The 18,013-nt window shown below is 41.9% G+C and overlaps 1 protein-coding gene across 2 annotated transcripts; it reads left to right on the top strand.

The window, feature by feature from the left end:
• Window positions 1–44: 44 nt before the first annotated feature.
• GSS (glutathione synthetase) lies at window positions 45–17,870 on the top strand. Of its 2 annotated transcripts, none has more exons than XM_035121373.3 (13): window positions 45–99; window positions 2,390–2,547; window positions 3,528–3,673; window positions 4,317–4,392; window positions 4,899–5,038; window positions 6,436–6,552; window positions 10,168–10,248; window positions 11,084–11,161; window positions 12,007–12,073; window positions 13,428–13,622; window positions 13,891–13,972; window positions 14,544–14,733; window positions 16,313–17,870. In XM_035121373.3, the coding sequence occupies exons 2-13, from the start codon at window positions 2,419–2,421 to the stop codon at window positions 16,434–16,436; spliced, it is 1,425 nt and encodes a 474-aa protein (XP_034977264.3). In that variant the 5' UTR covers window positions 45–99; window positions 2,390–2,418; the 3' UTR covers window positions 16,437–17,870. The 2 variants fall into 2 exon arrangements, with proteins under 2 accessions (XP_034977264.3, XP_034977265.3); XM_035121374.3 differs by having other exon boundaries at window positions 45–504.
• Window positions 17,871–18,013: the final 143 nt, after the last annotated feature.

The following is an 18,013-nucleotide window of genomic DNA, read 5'->3' as shown; positions in this document are numbered from 1 at the left end:
TAGGCTGGCGGGGTAGCCAATCTGTGAGAGGGCATCTGATTCTTAGCGCCTGAAGAGTAGAGCGCTCTCGGTTGGGGACTTTCACTCGAGTGACTCCAGGTACCCGGATTTAAAAATAGAGGGAGGGGGGGAGGGTCTCCGTCATCGTGTTACCTCCAACGGTTGCCTAGGCAGTTTGAATGTGAGGAGGCGGGTGTGGTCTGGGCGAGGGAGCGGGAGGGGTGAGCTTGTTAAGGGGGCGATGGGGGTCCTCGTACTCGCTCGCTTCTGCCCTGCCGCGTTGGAACCGGGAAGCGGGAGCGCCGATGACAAAGCGGTGCCTCCCCGAACGATGAGAAGTTGTGGTTGTTGTAGGGGTGGGGGTATTAAAGGCAGAATAGTTTTATTCCCGTTCAATTAATTATGGAGGAGAAGTGAAATGTTTTTGCGCTAATCCTTACTTGAGGGACTAGGAATGGCGGAAGTGGCGTGGGGGTAACGATGGACAATGCCCAGGAGGCAAAGGTCAGTATTAAGAGGCAAACATCCCATGCCCCCCATAAAAAGGGGGGCGAGAACAAGCTGTCAGGCTGTTTTATGAAGGAAGAGTGGCGGGGGCATCTAGTCTGAGATATGAAGGCTATTTACATGCATACACAGATATTTTCTCCAACTGCACAATCATTTGTAAACTGCTGGAGTTGGGTTGTGAATGACTCAGCATTTGCTTCCTTGTGTTTGCCGTAGGACAGTACCCCCCCCTTCCCTAAAGTATCCCACTGACTCAGTGTTTTGGTAGAGTGATTAAAATAATCCAGAACTAATATTTTAAAGAAAGTTTGAATTTTATCTGGTTGCATTGAATTTCACTGCGTTTTTGTTAACATTCTTTCTTTGCACTACCTTTGCGACACACAAGGAGTATGCATTCTGGAATGTCCATAGACGTCCAAGTTTTTCCCAGCATGTGGTGTGAAAAATGCGCTAAAATGTGTATGTACTTAAAGAGCTGCTCTCTTGGTGGTTCAACCTGAGCAATTTAAGTGAAAGGCTGTGTGTGCGTGTGACAAGTGTATGCAATCTAGGAGTTTTAAATTGTGTACTTAAAAGGCTGAAAAATGTAGTCATTATGACTATTACAGGTAAACAGCCTTTTTTAGTATGGTGTTTTGTACAGGTTTTCTCTTGAACAAGCTATTGTCATAAGTCTGAGTTTGTTAGTTTAAAGCATGTGAGTTCTGTTTTGACATGAAGAGTTGAGATCCATATCCTTAGGGATTAATTATTCTACTTGCTGGTACTTGAACCTCACAGTCATACCATATCTCGCTGCTACGGGTAATGGACCACAGCCCTGCCCAAGAGGTACAACTGCCAGATGCGCTTTGGAGCTATGTTTCAAATGCTCATAAACTGACAGATTCCTCTAACACGAATGACTACTTCAATCCATGCAGTTTATCCTAATATGACTAACTAACCTGTCTAATATGTGCAAACATAGATACCACATTGCATTCTGGGAGCTCATCCTCACAGTGTTGACTGCTGGATTCAGGTTATGCAGACACAGTCAGGGAGTTGTTACAAAAGGACAGTGTGATAAATTGATGACAGTGTGACATTTGTTTTGCAGCTTTGTTCACACAAATGAACAGCAGAGAGTGAAGCTGCACTTTATGTACATTCTGTGGTTGTGGGATGCAGGGGAAATGATACCTTCACACTTTTAATTTCTAGCCTGTCAATTATTTCATTAGAAAAATACACATTGCAACAAAGGAAAATAAAATTTATATGCTTATTTGCAGCTTTTGCATGCTACCCCATAATATAAAGTTATCTGGGCAGCTTGCAACACACAAAACAAAACATGAAAACAATTATTCTGTCTTTATTTTATGCAACAAAAGTGGAGATGCTTCTTTATTGTGCCGCTCCCTGTCATCCCCAGATCTGTCCTCAAAGCAGATTTAGGTGGGAGAGAAAGTCCCATTGTGAAAGCAGAAGTTGTTACACTTGCACAAAGTGCTACTTAGTACTTCATTAAATCTAGATGCTTATTTAGCTTGTATCCAGGGCTGGTTCTGCCATGGAGTAGGGTAAAGAAGCTTGCTGCAGCCAGCACCATTTATTTATTTATTAAATTTATATCCCTCCCAATGAGCTCAGGGTGGCAGTGAAGGGCAGAAAGTTGATGAAGGCAGATAACAGTGTCTAAATGGTACAGTAAGATTTTTTTTTTAAGTGTTCACCCTAACAGGGGGCTCCACTTCAGGCAGAAAAATCATTGGACTGCTTCTCTCTTTAGGATTCCATTACAGTACCATAAATTTCTGAAAGTGTTTTTCTTTCACCTTCAATTGTTGGGTTCCCCTGCCTTATGGTAATTATTTTAAAATGCTTTCAGATTTATTCTCTGCTGCCTCAGCCTTCACAATGACTGCCCCTTGGAAAGACATTTTGTGTAATGTCCAGCTCATTCAGTATGTGGCACCAATTGCAGTGGATGCAGCACTACTTGAAGGTGTTCTCATGAGGACCAAAGATGACCCCAATTCATCTGATGTAAGTTCAAAACTAGATTTCATGATCCAACACCCATGGAAAGAAGATAGTAAAACTTGGGGGGGGGGGAAATCCCAGTAACAACATGGTGTGTTGTTAGGGAAGGGGAAAGCTTTGGGATTCTGGAGTGAGGCTAGTTCCCACCAGGATGCACTGTACATTTTGACATTAGCCATACAGTACCAGACTTTTTTTTACATCCTAGCCTTATGCTGCCATGACAGTTTCCAACTTTCATCCATAAAATAGCCCATTTTTCCTTCACTGGAGCACCATGCAGTATGAACTGGGCAGGGCACACGGGGAGATTACTGCTGGCTCATTGCATGTATCACACAATTCACATAAACCTTGCTCCATATTGTCATGTATACAGTTGTGTGGATAAACAGCTTTGTCAGTCTGTGTTTATCCTTCAACTCTCTCCCCATCCCTTCATTATGTCTGTGCTAATGTTCATGTGTGTATTGCCAACATTTATAGTCCCAATTTGCAGACGCCTGCAACACATGGTCATTTTGCTAATGTTCATTGTAGGCACTGTCCAACCTTTCTTCATGCAGTGAACATAACTAACTGGAGAAATTCAGTAGTGTGAACTGACCATTGCCATTTCCCCTAGCTTTCCTCCACGTGAGGATATATTTTCATTTAATATTATATAGAGCAATCTGGCTGTGTGAACTTGCCCAATGCAAGCAGGCAAGTCAGTGTGTTGCATGGAGCCAAAGGGAACTCTTCACTCCCATTTCCTTCACCTTATCCTTTGTAGCTCTTAGGTGGCTCTCCTCCCTGCTCCTACATCACCTTATCTCACCGCACCCCAGATTACTGCAGGTATAGTTCCATTCTAGTACTGTTGTGTTGTATTCCCTATATTCATCCTGTATATTCTGAAGTTTTAAAAGGGCTTAACCTGATTTGTTACTGGAAGGGAATAGTAGTTCTTGACACGTTCATTTTTAAACCTTTGTCAATAGGTGGTGAATTATGCTCCCTTTACACTGCTCCCATCTGCAGTACCAAGCAGTCTACTTGAGCAAGCCTATTCAGTTCAACAAGACTTTAACCTGCTGGTAGATGAAGTTAGCCGGAACACAGAATTTCTGGAACGCACTCTTGCAAGGTACGTATTACGTATGTATTAGGAAAAAAGAACTTTGAATTTAAACTTCCTTAATCTTGGATATACTTCTGGTTTGTACTAAGGTTAGTTTAGTTTCAACCCAATGTTCCTAAATATCTCATAATCATTAACTCCCTTGCCTATTAGCTTGATTGGCATTTGGCTAATTGAAGAGGAAAGGTTAGAGAACAACTAAAGCTTTATTTTTATGCTTACAATGCATGTTTTTGTTCTGTGTGAACACAAGCTGTATGAAATCTGACACATGATTCCAAGACTGGTAGTTTCCTTCCCCTCCCCCTCGGGAAAGGTTTTCAGGAGGCAAAATTTTCATCCTTAGGTAAAGCCCTCACAAGCTGTTTTTTAGATTGTCAGACAGCTATTCAAGGCACAAGAGATCTTTAAACATTCATGTAGACATAAGCCCTCCTGATTTCATAGAACTAGCATCTTCCATGTAATATGTTCAGAGCTGGGGTATAACACTAAATCATCTTGCCATTATTGCTAAGGCCACAATACACAGGTTTGACAAAGAAGTATTAACGTCAAATGGTTTTACATAAAACATTGTAATGATAATTCCCTTGTTTTGTCACAGCAGGCTTGAGTACTAAATAAGATTTGTTTTCTCTCCTCTTAGTACTGTCAAAGTAGATGACTTTACAGCTCAGCTTTTCAAAATTTACAAGCAAGTCCTGAAAGAAGGAGTAACTCAGGTATTCCATGAGAATATATGATTTTATATGTTTGTTTTTAGTGTTTTAATAGTTGTTTGAAACTGTATTTTACTAATAATTGTATTGTTTAATTCTCTTTGTAAACTGATTTGAGGGTTGTTTGTTTACAATCAAACAGTTGTTGTTATTATTATTATTTATTAAAATTTATACCATCCTTCATCTCAGGATGATTCACAGCATAAAAATAAAAGATAAAAACACGAAATGCCTAATAAAAACAATAACCACCCCCTCCACCCATAATATGTTTTTAGCTCAGTTGGCACTTGACAGATGATGTCTCAAAGGCCAGTGCTGTTTTTAAGTTGAATCTACAGGTGCAGTTTTTCAGATTTTCAAGAAAGCTGATTGGTAGTCATGTGGCTTGTCATACAATTAAATGTCCAGTGCTGGTCAAGATTAGCAGTCAGTTTATTTGATGTATAGAATCCTCTTTGGAATGATGGCTGCTGCCTTTCTTGCTACTTTTTTGCCTTGTCCAGTCTGTGTTTTTAGGAATTAATCGCTCTGATTACATGTTTGACTATGGTGCAGAAGGCACTCCAGCTCTAAAGCAAATAGAAATAAACACTATTGCTGCCAGCTTTGGAGGCCTCACATCTAGAACCACTGCAGTGCATCGGTAAGAGCTTCCCATCTGTGTGTCTTACTGTGTGTGTTTTCAGGAAAACAACTTCTTATACTGTAGATCAGGCATCCCCAAACTGCGGCCCTCCAGATATTTTGGCCTACAACTCCCATGATCCCTAGCTAACAGGACCAGTGGTCAGGGATTATGGGAATTGTAGTCCAAAACATCTGGAGGGCCGAAGTTTGGGGATGCCTGCTGTAGATGGTACTTCATTTTGCTTACTCTTGAGTGTCTTATCCTTTAGCCAAGGCTGTGTATAATTCTGTTGTATGGGTGAGGTACAAAGAGCTAGACAAGATGCTAAAGGCCTACCCCCTCATCTACTGTTCATTCTTCCCTTTTCTAGCTTTTGAGACTACCTGGCAATGTTTGCCCATGTTACAGAAGCCAATTTAAAATTTGCAGAGCAAACCAATACCCTGATTTGCTGTGCTGGAGGGGGTTTGGATGAGGCAGATGTGTATCTCCACTCAGTTCTGCCTGGCTCCACTGGCCAATGCATTTGCCCAGATGAGAGGCAAAAGCTACTATTGGCAGTATCCTTACAGGCAGTAGCCAACAGAAACCCTTGCAGTGGGCCGAGTTAGGCTAGCACAATATGTGTGCAATCTTGAACTGAGCCTGCTGCTCTCTTGTGGTGGCAGTGTATCTGATCTGGGCCTTTGTTGCACCAGCCTAGGAGGTAATCTAGCATCTAGCGGAGAGCCTTTTTTATGTTTCCACCTTCCTTCCTGAGAATCACAAGCAGTAGCATTGTAGATGTGACTATCTCAGTAAGTCTTGCCACAGCTGACCATCACAACCTCAGGGGACTTATTATGAAAAATGAAATCTGAGGTTCTCATTATACAGAATTCTGAACCCAATTCTGATTTTTGCACTTGGACAGTGCAATCACAGAAGACACAGTAGCATGTTGTGTCCTTTTGGAAAAGCTTTGTCTGTTATATATAGCTTTCAGGAATCTATTGTCAAGTACAAAATTAATTTATAGTACCTGGAAACATGCGTAAATTGATTTCCTCGTTAACAAGGGGACACTGTCCCTCCATGTATCCCCTAAATCTGCTCCAGGGTTTCCCGCAGCCCTCTGCAGCAAATTTGGGGAAAGGAGGAGCACAAGGGGGAGGAGCGGTGGAGAAAGTCTTATTTTGCAAGTGGAAATCCTTGCGCTGAAAGAATGCATTAGTTGGATTACTTCTCCATGACTTTACTGTCAACTATTGGGCTTACATACATTTGGCATGCAAAAGTAACTTTGTACACATGTGCACCATTCATAAAGGATGGTTGGCATATGTATTTTACAACTCAATTGGTTGGCTCTTCAATGGCAGCTGTGTACAGTGAATTATTGTGTGACTTTTCTATATGTATCCCAATCGCAGGCATGTGTTGAATGTTCTGGGGAAATCTAAGGAAGCCTCAAAATTACTGACCAATAATCCAGCCAAAGGGATTGCCATGGGCATTGCAAAAGCTTGGGAACTCTACGGCTCAGACAGGTAGGGGAAGAGAACTGCAAAATCTACATAGCTATGATTGTTGTTCATCTGCATGAAATATGCTGTTACTTGTTTTCACAAACAAGAAAATGCAAATAAGCCCACTGTCTCCATCTTATAGAATATTGAAGGAAGTGTATGATAGGAATAGGCACATGAAGGAAAACTGGGAAAGAGAATTTTATCTTCCTATACAGTAGGTTTTCATTCCCTTATTTAGGGGGACAATGACATTCCTGTAGTATGTTATGGCAGGCACCTCCTATCAAATGTCTCTTGGCATAGATGGAAAAACTGGTCTCAGGGCCACTACCTGCAAAACAATGCTGGCAGTATTGTGGGTTTTTTCCTTCACTGCACCAGGAGGGCCTGTTTATAGACCTTTCTCTTCCCAGCTATATAAATCAACTGAAGCTGTTTTACATATAATTCTACTGTTCAACTACTTGTTTAACCCACTTCCTCTTATAGGGTAGGACCACTTGTTGTTGTTTAGTCGTTTAGTCGTGTCCGACTCTTCGTGACCCCATGGACCATAGCACGCCAGGCACTCCTGTCTTGCACTGCCTCCCGCAGTTTGGTCAAACTCATGTTCGTAGCTTCGAGAACACTGTCCAACCATCTTGTCCTCTGTCGTCCCCTTCTCCTAGTGCCCTCAATCTTTCCCAACATCAGGGTCTTTTCCAAGGATTCTTCTCTTCTCATGAGGTGGCCAAAGTATTGGAGCCTCAGCTTCACGATCTGTCCTTCCAGGGAGCACTCAGGGCTGATTTCCTTAAGAATGGATAGGTTTGATCTTCTTGCAGTCCATGGGACTCTCAAGAGTCTCCTCCAGCACCATAATTCAAAAGCATCAATTCTTCGGCGATCAGCCTTCTTTATGGTCCAACTCTCACTTCCATACATCACTACTGGGAAAACCATAGCTTTAACTATACGGACCTTTGTCGGCAAGGTGATGTCTCTGCTTTTTAAGATGCTGTCTAGGTTTGTCATTGCTTTTCTCCCAAGAAGCAGGCGTCTTTTAATTTCGTGACTGCTGTCACCATCTGCAGTGATCAAGGAGCCCAAGAAAGTAAAATCTCTCACTGCCTCCATTTCTTCCCCTTCTATTTGCCAGGAGGTGATGGGACCAGTGGCCATGATCTTGGTTTTTTTGATGTTGAGCTTCAGACCATATTTTGCGCTCTCCTCTTTCACCCTCATTAAAAGGTTCTTTAATTCCTCCTCGCTTTCTGCCATCAAGGTTGTGTCATCTGCATATCTGAGGTTGTTGATATTTCTTCCAGCAATCTTAATTCCGGCTTGTGATTCATCTAGTCCAGCCTTTCGCATGATGAATTCTGCATATAAGTTAAATAAGCAGGGAGACAATATACAACCTTGTCGTACTCCTTTCCCAATTTTGAACCAATCAGTTGTTCCATATCCAGTTCTAACTGTAGCTTCTTGTCCCACATAGAGATTTCTCAGGAGACAGATGAGGTGATCAGGCACTCCCATTTCTTTAAGAACTTGCCATAGTTTGCTGTGGTCGGCACAGTCAAAGGCTTTTGCATAGTCAATGAAGCAGAAGTAGACGTTTTTCTGGAACTCTCTAGCTTTCTCCATAATCCAGCACATGTTTGCTATTTGGTCTCTGGTTCCTCTGCCCTTTCGAAATCCAGCTTGCACTTCTGGGAGTTCTCGGTCCACATACTGCCTAAGCCTGCCTTGTAGAATTTTAAGCATAACCTTGCTAGCGTGTGATATGAGCGCAATTGTGCGGTAGTTGTAGCATTCTTTGGCACTGCCCTTCTTTGGAATTGGGATGTAGACTGATCTTCTCCAATCCTCTGGCCATTGCTGAGTTTTCCAAACTTGCTGGCATATTGGGTGTAGCACCTTAACAGCATCATCTTTTAAAATTTTAAACAGTTCAGCTGGAATATCATCACTTCCACTGGCCTTGTTATTAGCAATGCTTTCTAAGGCCCATTTGACTTCACTCTCCAAGATGTCTGGCTCAAGGTCAGCAACCACACTACCTGAGGTGTACGAGACCTCCATATCTTTCTGGTATAATTCCTCTGTGTATTCTTGCCACCTCTTCTTGATGTCTTCTGCTTCTGTTAGGTCCTTACCAGTTTTGTCCTTGATTATGGTAATCTTTGTACGAAATGTTCCTTTCATATCTCCAATTTTCTTGAACAGATCTCTGGTTTTCCCCATTCTATTGTTTTCCTCTATTTCTTTGCATTGCTCATTTAAGAAGACCCTCTTGTCTCTCCTTGCTGTTTTTTGGAAATCTGCATTCAGTTTCCTGTATCTTTCCCTATCTCCCTTGCATTTTGCTTGCCTCCTCTCCTCCGCTATTTGTAAGGCCTCGTTGGACAGCCATTTTGCTTTCTTGCATTTCCTTTTCCTTGGGATGGTTTTCATTGCTGCCTCCTGTATAATGTTACGAGCCTCCATCCATAGTTCTTCAGGCACTCTGTCCACCAAATCTAAATCCTTAAACCTGTTCCTCACTTCCACTGTGTATTCATAAGGGATTTGATTCAGATTGTATCTTACTGGCCCAGTGGTTTTTCCTACTTTCTTCAGTTTAAGCTGGAATTTTGCTATAAGAAGCTGATGATCTGAGTTACAGTCAGCTCCAGGTCTTGTTTTTGCTGACTGTATAGAGCTTCTCCATCTTTGGCTGCAGAGAATATCAATCTGATTTCGATGTTGTCCATTTGGTGATATCCATGTGTAGAGTCGTCTCTTGTGTTGTTGGAATAGAGTGTTTGTGATGACCAGCTTGTTCTCTTGACAGAACTCTATTAGCCTTTGCCCTGCTTCATTTTGAACTCCAAGGCCAAACTTGCCAGTTGTTCCTTTTATCTCTTGATTCCCTACTTTAGCATTCCAGTCCCCTGTAATGAGAAGAACATCCTTCTTTGGTGTCATTTCTAGAAGGTGTTGTAGGTCTTCATAGAATTGGTCAATTTCACTTTCTTCAGCACCGGTAGTTGGTGCATAAACTTGGATTACTGTGATGTTAAAAGGTCTGCCTTGGATTCGTATTGAGATCATTCTGTCATTTTTGAGATTGCATCCCATTACAGCTTTTGCCACTCTTTTGTTGACTATGAGGGCTATGAGGGTAGGACCACAAATCTAGTATAAATATTTGAAGGAAGACCCTAGCTGTTGGATGCATGAATTATTAGGAAACTCTTCAGATGTTAAACTATAAATTCCTTCCCTCCAGTAGCACCTTAGAGACCAACTAAGGTGCTACTGGAAGGAATTTTTTTGTTTTGTTTCGACTACGGCAGACCAACACAGCTACCTACCTGTAACTAGAACTATAAATTCCTTATTATGGATATCTCCTCTTTGTATCTGTTTGATTCTTTGTATAATTGTCATATACATGCTCAAAGATGTAGAAGGGGTAGAAACAGCAGGAAGTGGCAAATGTACAGTATGAAGCAGCACTCTGTTGTGCCTTATCTGGCACTGTAATTTTGACCTGTTGTAGCAGTTTTCAGTACAGCTGCTGTAAAGAGTAGTAAGTAAGAAGCACAAAAATATATTTTTAAATGAGGAAACTTAGTATATTGATGTGTTATATTTTTGTTTCAGAGCAGTGGTAATGTTTCTAGTTGAAGAGGCTCAGAGGAATATTTTTGACCAACGCTGTGTAGAAAATGAACTTTGGATGAGGTAATTTTTTTCATCTAATAAGATGAAGTGTTTCACGTAATGCCATTTAATTAGTCCTGTGAAATCTGGTCTCATTCACATCATTCATGTTTAATGACCTTTTTTGGCTCTGCTAAATTATATTTTTTAAAGATAAATTCATTACACTTTTAAGGTGCAAAAAGACTGTTGTCCTAATAAAACCTAATGACATGATTTAGCATTTAACTCTCCTATTATAATTAACAGAACTTAAGGGTTTAAAACTGCAATCTGATACCCACTGACCTCAGAGTAAGCCCCAGTGAAATTAATGGGACATACTTCAGAGTAGACATACTCTGTGCTGTAACTGGCTGAATTGTTATCTGTGATCCTAAGTTTCCTATGATACCTCACAGCAGAAAGGTTCTGTGACAAAAATGGGCTCTTCAATCCTGTTAGAAGTTCAATGCATATCGTTTATAGCTACATTATCTTTTCCTAACTAAGCTTTAAAATACAGTGCAGGATTTATAACATGAACATAGATAGAGCTAATCTCATAATGCAATTGTGACTTACTCCCAGGTAATTATGTACAGTGGAACCTCTACATCACCATAATCCGTTCCGGCGGCCCGTCCTTTAGGCGAAATGGGTCGCTGGTAGAAGTGCCGTTGTGTGCATGCGCCGGCGGCGGCAGCCGCTAACGTCAGAAGCCGCTTCTGCGCATGCGTGAATCATGGCAAACCCAGTATTTACTTCCAGGTTTGCCGCGGTCGCGACTTGGATTGGGCCCAAGCAGAGGCGGTTGTAAGTAGAGGTTCTACTGTATAGGACTTTAGCCTTAATATTTCTTGTCTGTTTCCTAAAGGAATATCCGGGTGATCCGAAGAAGATTTAAAGATGTGTTTGAAAAAGCGTCTTTGGACAATGACAAGAGATTGCATATGTAAGTATTTTCCTATTAAATATAGTGAGCTCACAAACCTTAGTTTAATGGGTGGATACCCCATACAGTCGTACCTCGGTTTACGACCCGCTCGGGTTGCAAACAGTTCGGGTTACGAACTCCGCACCCCCGGAAGTGTTTTCGGCGCCCCCCCCTGCGCATGCGCAGAAGCAGAGCGCGCGCTTTGCGCATGCGCAGAAATGGTGCTCGGTTTGCGACCTTTTCGGGTTACGAACCGCGATCCGGAACGGATCGTGTTCGTAACCCGAGGTACTACTGTATGTGATTTCAAGGAGGATTTCACACTGTAGTTTGGCTTATCTAAAAATAACCCAGGTTGATGTTGGGAGTGCTAACATGTCCATTTTGATATGCATAATAAACTGCAATTGGGTTGATATGTAAACATTAAGTATCTGCCATGTTTCTGGGGTTTTAATGAAGATTCTTGTTGCTGTTAATAAAACAAGTGTGTTCAGATTGTCAAGATTCAGGCCATGCTACTCATTTGGAAACTCCATTGCTATGCAATTCCTACATGTTCAGTCATGTACTACTGATACACAACTTAAAACATGGAAAGTTGCTATATAGACTTTACCAAAGAACTCTGAAAGGAACTAGTATTTGTATCCATAAGCAGAGAGATTGTGATCTATTGATCCACTAGGTAATTTATTTGAAAGCTTGCTTTTGTAAGTATCTTCTTGCAGGATTAGAAAACAATTCATAAATGGAACAAAATCCTACATCTGTAGAATGTATTGTATATAATATTTTAAATCTTGTGTGTGAGAGAGCCATGTTGAAGGAACCACTGATTGTTTTCCTTTTCTTTATTTCAGAGATGGGGAGGAAATTGCAGTGGTGTACTATAGAGAAGGTTACGTGCCAAAGAATTATAACAAACAGGTTCGTATTACTGGGTGATACCCAGCTAGATCCTACTCTGAGTGGACCCACTGAAACACTTAAGTCCATTGATTATAATGGGTCTACTCTAATTGACATTGAATATCACCCACTGTCTTGAAATCTTGATTGCAATCTCTGGAGCACTGCAAGTGACATTATCCTCGGCACAGTTGGACCCCAAATATGAATTCAGTGCATGTGTAATTCTTTAGCTGTTTGGTAATCACCCTGTTGGTAATCACTTTAGTTGTTTGGTAATCACCCTGGATCAATGCCTTGTTGTGGCGAAGGGGCTTGAATAACTCAGAGAAGCTATGAGCTATGTCATGCAGGGCCACCCAAGATGGACAGGTCATAGTGGAGAGTTTTGACTAAACGTGATCCACCTGGAGAAGGAACTGGCAAGCCACTCCAGTATCCCTGTCAAGAAAACTCCATGAGCTATGAACATGAGTTTGACCAAACTGCAGGAGGCAGTGGAAGACAGGAGTGCCTGGCGTGCTATGGTCCATGGGGTCATGAATAGTCGAACACAACGACTAAACAACAACAACAATCACCCTGGGGCATAGCTGTCAAGTTCTCCCTTTTTTTTTTAAGGGAAATTCCCTTAGGGTGAATAGGCTTCCTCGCGAGAAAAGGGAAAACTTGACAGCTATGCCCTGGGGAATTCTGAATACATTCAATCAAACAGCTAATTATAGAAGTAGTTCAGCCAATTTCCCCAAACATCCAGCTGGTGGAAGTGATATCTTAACCTGTTCTGTGTTGAGAGTCTGGTGGCTTGTTTGCCTCAATATGCTATCTAAAGATACATATTTTTAAAATGAGGTTTCCAGTTGAATTTGCAGGTTACTTCATAGCTTAATAGTCATGGTGCTTTTAGCTGACTTGCTATATGCAAGCTTGTGGCTATCATGGGTAAACAGAAATGTCTTCTAGCCACGTATTCAGTTTGTGCTCTGAAAATATCTAGTTTTTGCTAGGTTTTCCTGTGCCTTGAGTAGCAGAGGCATGTGTATCTGCATACAATTATATCATTCTTACCAATGCCACCCTTCCAAGGGATCATGAGGAGGGACCCAGCCACTTATGGTTTCTCCACTTGATCCTGGGTTTGCCCCTTGGGGTGATTCTCTGAATGGCTTGGAAGGAGATGTGTGGTGCTGCAAGGCTAAATCTGAAAATCCCCTCTCTGCAAGCAGAAGGTGGTACTTTGGATCCCAGTTAGTGTCAACCTCAGCATCTGCCCATGCACTTGAATGCATAAAACTCCCAATTTTGAAATATTAAACAATACATGTTATATAGAACCTTGATTGAAATTATCTTTTTTCTGTTTTTGTAAAAGAACTGGGAGGCACGGTTGCTGTTGGAAAGATCTAGAGCAGCTAAATGCCCTGATATTGCTACACAGCTTGCTGGGACCAAAAAAGTTCAGCAGGAGCTGAGCCGACCAGGAATACTGGAAAAATTACTGCCAAATAAACCAGAAGCAGTGGCTCGATTAAGAGCAACATTCACCGGCCTTTATTCTATGGAGATGGTAAGTAGTAATGCATAGAGGGATACGTACACTGCCTTGAACTGGATGCATTTTTAAAAATGCAGCACGGTACAACATCTGAGGAGATTGTTGTGATGAATGCATTCTTATAGTCTCCATACATTGTTTTAGAATTTTATTTGTTAGGCAATAGAACTTAGTTAAAGCCAAAGTTGTAAAAAACATATATGCAAAAGTTGCTCTCTCTCTCTCTCTGTGTGTGTGTGTGTGTGTGTGTGTGTGTGTGTTCCCTTTCTCCTCCTTGCAGGATGAAGAAGGTGATAAGATTATTGCCATGGCTATTGCTGACCCAGACCGCTTTGTGTTAAAGCCACAACGTGAGGGAGGAGGTCAGTAACTGGTACTCTGTGTATGATAATAATAATAATATAATAATTTATTATTTATACCCCGCCCATCTGGCTGATGAGTCAACAGCCTGGTTCAAGGATCAGGACATATCTGTATGCACACACACACATTTTAAATAATTGTGTAAGAACCAAAGTAGCTTATTAGAGACAAATTGTCTTCCCTGATGCTGTAGCAAATAATTCTGTAGTGCTTTCTTCTGGTACTGTACTGCGTATCTAAACTGAAATTTAAACTTAGTAGGAAAAAAGGTTACAGGTAATTCAGCTGATAAAACAAAATGTTGTGGAAGCATTATCTAAGCATATTCTACACATTTTGGATTTTGGATCAGGATCATTTCTCTCAAACCAACCAACCCCCCCCCCCCCAATGGATCAGCTAATGGTTCAATCCCACTGACTTGCTTACCGCTAACACTAGTGCCAGTCGTCGGCGATTGCTTTTCTTCTTGTTCTGTACTTGCTGGGGTGACTACAGGGACCCAGCACACACCTTCACTCACTCCAGCTCTAGTGAATTCATTTTACCTGCTGCTGTGTTTGTTAGGGAACAACCTCTATGGCGAAGAGCTCAAGCAGGTTCTAGAGAAAATTAAAGACAGTCCAGAAAGGACCTCCTACATTCTCATGGACAAGATCAAGCCTCTCCCTGCACTGAATTATTTACTGAGGGCTCACAGTCCACTGAAAGTATCAGAATGTGTGTCTGAATTGGGAATTTTTGGAGTCTACGTCAGGTGAGAAAGTAACATTACTTACTGGGTCTGTGTCTTTGCTTTTAATATTTTTATATTCCTACTAGTCTCATTCAGCCCGTTAAGAAAACGGGCGCTAGAGGTGCGGCGGGGCCGCGGCCTTCCCTCCCTTTCTGCGCTCAGCCGCGGGGCGCGCTAGGAACGCAATTAAACAAAGCGCTCTCCCGTCGTGTCCCGCGGCCGAGCGCAGAGAGGGAGGGAAGGCCGCAGCCCCGCCGCTCCTCCCACGGGCCAGGTAGGGTTGTCAGGAGGAGGAGGAGGAGGCGGACCAAGATGGCGGCATTGGGCTCCGGGGCCGCGGCGGTGGGGGGAGCCGGACTGGGCTCCCGCGGCCCCGGAGCCTGATGCCGCCATCTTGGTCCGCCGCCGCAGGGGAACGGGAGGCAGAGGGTTGAGGGGGGGAGAGAGCGCGCGTGTGTGTACGTCCCGCCTCTTCATCCAGTCCCTGTGTCCGTGGGGCACATGCACATTAGCGCAAACCCAGGGACACAGGGAATATTGGACGCAGAGACACAGGGACTTTATTATATAGGATGCATAGCATTGGTTAGTACTGAGCTAAATAATGTGTCACTGAACAGGACATTTGGAACAATGGAAGTGGTATGGAGCTCATTGGTAGTAATTTCTGTATCCATAGCATGTGTTCCAGGTGCAATCTGTAGCATCTCCAAAGTAGTGCTGTAAAAAAAAAAATACAGCACTTTTGTCAGCCAAGGGTACCTATTATGCAAGAAGTATTCAAGCACATGTTGGAACCTTAGGTACAATTAAAGTGGATTAAAGGGCTGTTGCCTAGCACAACAAATCTGCTTCAATAAAACAACACTTCAGTTTTCAGAAGACATGGGGAAATGCATTGACTTATGGGAATATGCGTAAATCAGTGGAATGGACTTCCTCGGAAGGAGGTGGACTCTTCTTCATTGGAGGTTTTTAAGCGAAGGATGGATGGCTATCTGTCATGGATGCTTTAGCTGAGATTCCTGCGTTGCAGGGGGTTGGACTAGATGACCCTTGGGGTCCCTTCCAACTCTGATTCTGTGTTAGCATGAATATAGGCCAAATTCTCAGTTGTGTACCTGCTCTACCAACAAATCAAAACGAATAATCAGTAAAGAGCAGATATAATCCAAACTCTGGGTATGCAAATTGGATGAGTGCTCAATAAACGGGTCCTCTGGTGGGGCCAATGATCTTAAAGCAGTCTCCTGTGTTTTTTTTACTATGGCAGCAATATAATTAATGATGATAGTGTAACACACATGTTGCTTAGTAGGTGGGGTGTGGGTGTGGGTGTATATAGAGGCCATTAGGTGCATCTGTTCTAAAGCAGATACTAATTTCTGGGTGGGTAAATTGCACAACCCTCCATTGTGCCTGCTGAAATGGGTATTGCTCATGCATAATGCTGTAAGAGTTGTAAAACTCTTAAATCAGTATGCTTATATAAGCGCTGGTACATCAAGCAGGGTCTGTTAACTAAGGAGTTTGGTAAGACTGCAGAGTCAAAACTGTCACTATATGAATTTAATTAGTCCTTTTGATTTTTCTCTTGTAGACTGGGTCAGGATCTAATGGTGAACAAGCATGTTGGCCATCTCTTGCGAACAAAGGCTGTCGAACATGCAGATGGCGGAGTAGCCGCTGGAGTAGCTGTTCTGGATACTCCCTATGTGATATGAAAACAGAATACCTCATCACTGACATCATCCTCACTGTGCTTAAAATAAGAGACATTCTCTTTTAGGGCATGATTGCCAACAAGCGGACTTGACAATCAGATCAATACTGGAAGCCCTCCTCTCACCAGTGACCCCAAGATACAAAGCAGGCAGAGTTGCACTGCTGCTTCCTGGTCTCAAGAAAATACTGGATTCCAGTTGACTTTCTTTGACAATTTCCTGTTTGAAGCACCCTTAACATGCTTCACAGACTTCATGCCCTTTTACTATACTGGACAATCTGTTGATGTTCTAATCAGGCATTTCCTGAGACAGCACTATACAAGCTGCTACACATGCACCTTCAAGGACCTGGTAGCAAAATAGTGCATTACCTTGATCTCTTCTGCATTTTCAAGGTATTTCCATCCAGCTGTGGAGAGGGTTACTCTTCTGAGCATAAGATTCTGTGCAACACTTCCTGCTTTTTGTTACGTTCTTGTTTGAGAGGAATACATCGCAAAGGAAAAACTGCATGCAAGGTCACAGAACAATGAACAAACATGATATGGCACAGGAAAAAAGGGACACAGTAGGAAAAGAAAAGAAAAACCCCAGACAAGAGTTGATTTTATTTCAATGCTCCTGGACCCCTCCTGTAACATTTCGAAAAAGCAGAATGTATATGCTAAAGGAAGAGGGTTAAGAAAATGAAGGTGAGCTCTTGGAAAACAGATTTCAGAGATAAACAACGGTGATAAGAATGTCCTGTGATATCATAAGTTGTAAGGATCTCAGATTTTATTTCAGCTGAAATAACTGGTTGATCAATCTGGTCTCTCCTATGCTACTTTGGTGAGTAATATCCAGTAGTCACATAATATAATATGCTCAGAATCTGAACATATTCATCTTTGAAGAATATGCTTGTGTTCAACATGCCATCTGCTAATTTTTTGAAAGAAGCAGAAGTTAATCACATTAAAGTTTTCAAACATTTTGAAACTATGGAAGATGTTTGCTCACCAAAACAAGACCCTGAGCATTAACATTTGGAATATACTCTCCTACAAAACCAAGCTATGTGCCATTTTAAGATAGGGCAAATTTATGAAGTCAAATAAGTTAATTTGAAACAGCATATCAATACTGTTTTTAAAAGATGGGGTTTATAGATCTGGGATGGCTTTGGTTTTCTTTCTAAACAGCAGCATCTCAATTTATACATGGATCTTTCTGGATCAAGGCCTTTGAACCATTTTTTTAAACTACAAAATTATGACTAGAAAATATGTCTTTAGAAATTCATGGCTTAATTGAGAGCACAGTATTAAGGACCAACAGGAAAAAAAGATAACAATTTAGACATATTTTCTCAGCAATTGTCTAAATGAGTTTTCTAAATAAAAGCACCTTGCTATCTAATGGAAAACAATCAGTGATAAAATTAATGGAGTTTCTTGTCCATGAATTTCCGTGAGTCAGCTCTGAGTAAGAAGCCTGTGTTTTAAAAATAATGTTGCCTTAGCTTCGGCAAACTGCACGTAAGGGAAGCACAAGTTTTCAGGCTCCTTCTTGGTGGGGGGAAGAGCCCAGGA

Source organism: Zootoca vivipara, chromosome 7 (genome assembly GCF_965207765.1).
Source record: "Zootoca vivipara chromosome 7, rZooViv2.hap1.1, whole genome shotgun sequence".
NCBI lineage: Eukaryota > Metazoa > Chordata > Lepidosauria > Squamata > Lacertidae > Zootoca > Zootoca vivipara.
This window is presented reverse-complemented; position numbering and strand designations above follow the sequence as displayed.

Excerpts from the sequence above, each read along its gene's own strand:
- GSS (XM_035121373.3), top strand. The coding sequence starts at position 2,419 with ATGACTGCCCCTTGGAAAGACATTTTGTGTAATGTCCAGCTCATTCAG. Across the intron at positions 10,249-11,083 it reads GAAAATGAACTTTGGATGAG|GAATATCCGGGTGATCCGAA; the intron begins GTAATTTTTTTC and ends TGTTTCCTAAAG. Across the intron at positions 11,162-12,006 it reads AATGACAAGAGATTGCATAT|AGATGGGGAGGAAATTGCAG; the intron begins GTAAGTATTTTC and ends TCTTTATTTCAG.